The sequence below is a fragment of the Tachysurus vachellii genome, chromosome 1 (assembly GCF_030014155.1).
Source record: "Tachysurus vachellii isolate PV-2020 chromosome 1, HZAU_Pvac_v1, whole genome shotgun sequence".
NCBI lineage: Eukaryota > Metazoa > Chordata > Actinopteri > Siluriformes > Bagridae > Tachysurus > Tachysurus vachellii.
In genome coordinates, this window is record NC_083460.1 from 13,100,137 (window position 1) to 13,106,273 (window position 6,137).

The 6,137-nt window shown below is 41.4% G+C and overlaps 1 protein-coding gene across 1 annotated transcript; it reads left to right on the plus strand.

Moving 5' to 3' along the window:
* Positions 1-861: 861 nt before the first annotated feature.
* shhb (sonic hedgehog signaling molecule b) lies at positions 862-5,762 on the plus strand. Its single transcript, XM_060858888.1, has 3 exons — positions 862-1,206; positions 3,241-3,502; positions 4,939-5,762. The coding sequence occupies exons 1-3, from the start codon at positions 898-900 to the stop codon at positions 5,622-5,624; spliced, it is 1,257 nt and encodes a 418-aa protein (XP_060714871.1). The 5' UTR covers positions 862-897; the 3' UTR covers positions 5,625-5,762.
* The last annotated feature ends 375 nt before the right edge of the window (positions 5,763-6,137 follow it).

Below are 6,137 nucleotides of genomic sequence, written 5' to 3' on the forward strand. Positions count from 1 at the left end.
TATCGTTAAAGGTCACTAGACCTTGGGTCTGGGTGTCGACCAACCCATTAAATTGAACGAAAGATAAAAATAATAAACTCATGACCATAAACCCAACTACTGACAAAATGTGCTCATGATGCAATTCTTCATTAGGAGAATGATAAGAATTTGCTGCTGTTATCATCTCCCATGGAGGTGAATCAAGTCTAAACTTCTACAAGTTTCACAAAATAAAATCCATTTAGTTGCAGGTTCTAACACTAGAAGATGTAGAAAAGTTTAACGGGTGAATACTTATGCAAAGCTATGTTCATGTGTTTAGTAGATGATACATGTTCAGTCCGGTTATGTTTCAGATCAGTACTGATAACTGAGAAGATGTACTGTACAGTAGGAGGAGGTGTTGATGTGATCGACTGGTTGGACCCTGGGCCGGGCGTAATGTGACCTTGTACCTGGTTTGTTTCAGGTAAAGAGGATTTGAGGATATGAGGAGTGTGGATGTGACTCACCTGCACCTCTGTGATTATCTAACGCAGTTACAGTAGCGTTACAGGTCGGAGTGTGTGGAGTGTTTTCAGCCAATGAGCTGTCACTGCGTTCACACACACACACACACACACACACACACACACACACACACACACACACAAAACACACACACACACAAACACACACACACACACTCCTCCAGCATCTCCAACACACTCCAGCGCACAGACCCGGTGAGAGCCGCTTCTTGCACCTGCTCTGCGAGAGAGCACAAGCGGACACGCGGACACGTGGACACGGGCACGATCATACACGCACCCGGCAGAGCAGGCACGACAAAAAACGTGAAAAGCTGGAGGCGGCAGTGCAGGTATCGTGGCACCGGTGAATGATCTGAAGCTCACAGACACACAGGAGGCAGACATGGACCTGACGCTGCTGCTCCGGAAGCTGGCGCTCGTCTCGTCCGTGTGCGTACTGCTGGCCGGTTGGGCGCGCGCCTGCGGTCCGGGCCGGGGCTACGGCAAGCGCAGACACCCGAAGAGACTGACGCCGCTAGCCTACAAACAGTTCATTCCTAACGTGGCGGAGAAAACGCTGGGAGCGAGCGGAAAGTACGAGGGCAAAATTACGCGCAACTCGGAGCGCTTCAAGGAACTCACACCGAACTACAACCCCGACATCATCTTCAAGGACGAGGAGAACACAAACGCAGACCGACTCATGACCCAGGTACAGGGAGGGGCGAGGGCACTTTATTAAGTTTGGATTTTGAAATGCAAAAGAGAAGTTTTTTTTTGTATCCTAAATGCAAAGTGCCAAAGGATGAACATATAAAATGTAAAAAGTGCGCACTGTGATCTATCGCCAAAAGATAAATGACTTAAACAATGAATAATTACATTTTTATACCTATAATTAAAAGAAAATCCTTTTTAGTTTTTTTTATATATTCGTTTTTAATCAGCAATTGCTTAACTGTGGAATTCAGAACCTTCCAAAGGTCAAACAGGGTAAACTTTCATCTAGGTCTAATAAATCGAATTAATTAACTGAATTAAAATTAGGCAAAACTGCTGTCAATATTATCGAAATATTTCAAACCTATATTAAACACGGTGCAACTTCATGCTATTTTGTCTCAATCTAATGATTCCAGAAAACAAACATGATGAATAATAAATAATAATCATGATCTGAGCTGTGATCATAAGAACACTATGTTTGAAATCATATATTAAACACAGGAGATTTTAAGTGCACGTTATAATCTGTGATAAAGTTTCATATCGATATATAAACATTTTGTCCATATGCAGGTTTGTTCAGGTAACGATGACGCATCCATCATAACGAGCTGCGCCTGAGATAGGTACGAATCACAGGACAGTTACGGGTTATTGCGTAACTTGGCCAGTATCAGATGTGACCAGTTCTCTCTCTGGTCTGGAAATCGTTTCTTCGTGTGAATAACATCAGTGTGTTGTGTTTACACTGCAGAATTTAAAGCATGTCTGTGTGTTTGTTTTCTGTTTATCTGTTTAAACATTTATATAGAACATTGAGAATAAGATATATAGGACTATGATAAATTATGGACCAGTTGAACCTCATCCATCATTGATAAAACAACTGGAACTGTAAAATTATAATAACACAGCGAAGAACTAGTCAGTCTTGAGGATGGAGAGTTACTGAATGCAACTGTAAGAAGAAAAATCAACATAAGATTATTGAAATTAAAACACTGCACTTCTGAGTAGGAATGCAAAGTACATCAGTGTGAATAAAAATATAACGTGATCTAAACCAAAAAAAAACAGATATTGAAATGATGCGACGGCTACTAAATCTTCAGCCCCAGGACTGAGATCATGCAATATAAAAAAAGACAAAATAGTCCAGGATTTTACTTTCATAGAGGTCTGAAGAATCAGCCAGAACTGCACAGGAAAAAGGGAGATTCATTCATTCATTCATTCATCCATCCATCTTAAGTAACTGTTAGTGCTGCTGTGGTTTAAATTCAGCTACTAATATACACAGGGAATAAACTAAGGGCTCTTGAATATGAAGTGATGTCCAGTAATGAGCCACTTTCCTGTCTCTGATCCTGTCCTCTAGACCCTAAAAAGGTTATTAAATATAATTTGCTAAAAGGGATAGGGGCAGTCAGTGGGATTTAAGTGCACTTGATGCTATTTGAGCAATTACCCCAATACAAGTGCTCTTGATAGGGTATAAAATCAGTGTGTTTCTGCACTTGGAAGTTTCCAATATGTCCAGTAGTCAGGCATTTGTTTTCCTCAGCCGTAATCCATACATATTAGGTATAAATCGATCATTTTTACAGTCACGCGGTGTGGAAAAGATCCAGTTGGCTGCCATTTTAAGATTTAGCTTATTTAACTTACTCTAAGTTATTGATCAGACTCTCCATATGTGGCACATAACCAATGCTACACTTACCCCAATAAACCCAGGGCTCAAGGTGTAATTACTGTACAATACAACTGCTTACAGAGTTCTATTAAAAACAAGACATGTTGGAGTCAGTGCACTGGGCCATGAACTCCGGCGCTAATTACGTGAAAAACAATTTATAATTTTACTTTTTTTGGGAACTTTGCCAGAGCTGTTGTTAACCGACTCTCTTTTCATACTGCATTAATCAACTTGATATGAGAGCAGATCAATAACCTTCTGCTCAGAGTGTACTCACAGCAGATCGAGTTGACACGCCGTCTCCGTCTCTGTCTCTCACAGCGATGTAAAGACAAGCTGAACTCATTGGCCATCTCAGTCATGAACCAGTGGCCCGGGGTGAAGCTGCGTGTCACAGAGGCCTGGGATGAGGACGGCAACCATTTCGAAGAGTCTTTACACTATGAGGGCCGAGCAGTGGACATTACGACCTCAGACAGAGACAAGAGCAAATACGGAATGTTGTCGAGACTTGCCGTGGAAGCCGGATTCGACTGGGTTTATTACGAATCCAAAGCACACATACACTGCTCTGTCAAAGCAGGTGAGCAACAACTCATCTTTACCTGCTCATTTCTCTTAATATACTGGAAATGTGTCAAATTGTCTTTAATTTTTAAAATAATAGGCATAATTACAAAGTTTAAATGAAACAACACCACAATTTTCCAATAAAATCCCTAAAATATTCAGAATGGTGTTAAAAATGTTGGTACAGTATCATCTTTATAATGTCCACCATAGGAGAAGTTAAATGTATTCTACCACATGCCGTTTAAAAAATAAGCTCCACAGTGACATGTAGTCTGTGTTTACAGATAGACAGGAAATCTCACATTTCCTAAACTGCATCACTGAAGGCATGGATGAGACGTAATGTAGAAATCATCACAAGTTTTTACTAAATGTTCATTCAAAAATTGCATTTGACAAAATTTAGGAGTAACACTCACGTTTATACTGCAGCCGAACATAAAATGTAGGTATTTATTTTGAATCAATAAAACTGATTTCAAATGAATTCAGTTTTTAAAATAATATTGTTAAAACAAGAACGATATCAGTCACTAATCAAACTCATGTCTGAGATATTTCTAGGGATTCTGTTAGTGATATATATATGAAACTTTTCAATGTTTATAAGTCACTGTACAGAGGAAGAAGAATAAAACGGAAGCAAAAAATGATTATAATTTTATATATATATTATATATATATTATAAATTATTATAGAATTTAAACAATACCAAAAAAAATAAAAAGGAGAGAAAGAAAGCCTGATGTCTGATGTGCAGGTTCGATCATGTTGGTGTTGCTGAACGATACGGAAGTTTAAAGAAAACAGATTTACGATTTCTTTTATACTGTTTTTGGAGTATGAAAGCGTTTTGTTTTTTTGATGTTTATTCCTCACTGTCCGCTTGGCAGCTCGAGCGACTGGCTTCATTCCTGCTTGTGCATTCACAGAGAGAATCGGGGATTAAGGCACAGATTTCTGGTGTGTGTCAATCAACACACATCTGCTAGGCGATTATAATACAAATGCCTGGCATGAGGCCTGTTTGCTCTGAGCTGTGTATTGCAGTCAGTGTGAGTTTGGAGTGTGTGTGTGGGTTTGTGTGTGTGTGCACCTGAGCAAACAGTCACACAAGACTTTTGAAACAAACACCTAAATAAACGAGCTGGGACGAAGCCGTAGCAGCCTGCAGACTCCATTAGAATGACAAAACGCCTCCTGCTTTTCAATTAGCTCTTCATCAGCAGCCACTGCGTTTCACAACACAAACATTTACATCACAACTGTTCATTGTGCTGCAATAATACACCTGACCCGAGCCGACACCACGAGATTGTAAAAAGATCCAGTGTCTCTCTCTATCAGTAATAAGCCACTCTTATGGAGCCAAACAGCTATAAACACAGTTGCTCAACAGCTCTTAGCTAAATTTGCTTATTATATTGCTTTTTTCCCCTCACCAGAAAATTCTGTGGCAGCTAAATCTGGTGGCTGCTTTCCAGGCTCTGCGCTGGTTTACCTCTCAGATGGAAGAACGAAGCCTGTCAAGGATCTGAAGGAAGGTGAAAAGGTTCTTGCAGCAGATGAGCTGGGAAACATTGTGTACAGCGACTTCATTGCCTTCCTGGACCGGGACGTGACCCTGCACCGGACATTCCTTGTGCTCGAGACACAGAAGCCAAATGTGACTCTGAGGCTCACGGCGGCACACCTGGTGTTCGTCCGGGACGATTCGGCTGCCTCAGGGATGGTGGCAAAGTTTGCGAGTGAAGTGAAACCAGGGCAGGAGGTGTTTGTGTGGGAAGGACAAGGACGTCTGAGTAGCGCGAGTGTAGAGCGAGTTTCTGTGGTGGAGGACAGAGGCACGTATGCACCGCTCACAGCACACGGGACCATTGTGGTGGACGGTGTTCTAGCATCATGCTACGCTGCTGTGGAGGCACACCGCTGGGCGCACTGGGCTTTTGCGCCATTCCGCCTGAGTCACACTCTCACGCCGACCTTGTGGTGGCGTTGGATGATACCGGATTCAAATGCTACCTCGCAGCAAGATGGGATTCACTGGTATCCCAAGATGCTGCTGCATGTTGGAATGTGGCTGTTGGGCCAAGACTCTTTCCACCCACTCGGGATTTCAAACTCAAGCTGAGACTCAAACAACTTACAGGAAGGTTTTAGTGCAAAATGCATTTTCTATGAATGAAAGCTAACAGACACCAATTAGCATGGTGTGCTTGGGATAATCGGTGGCTGTTCACTTCAAAGGCCCAGTCATTCTAGCTTTGCCACAGTCAATCGTATCACGCCGCAGATTCGTGAGTCATTTTCTCTGGTGATGTGTGACATGCTAATTTAAAGCACTGCTAACTAGCAGAACAACATCTGAAGGAATGTTCCTTCATATTTTCTGCGCAAAACATTGGATGTGCTAATTTTATCAGGCATGATTGATAGTTTATTTCAATTTTCCAGCCGTTTTTTCGTTGCATTTTATTCCTAAAATACCAGGTGGACAAACCCCATAGATTCAAACCAACTCTCAGTGGACAGTAAAATTCTGTACTATGAAATTATCTGAACTGGATTTCTACAGTTAGCAAAATTAAAATCCTCCTATATACAAATTCAAGGTTAAACTGCTCCAAAAGAGACAACAGTTTTC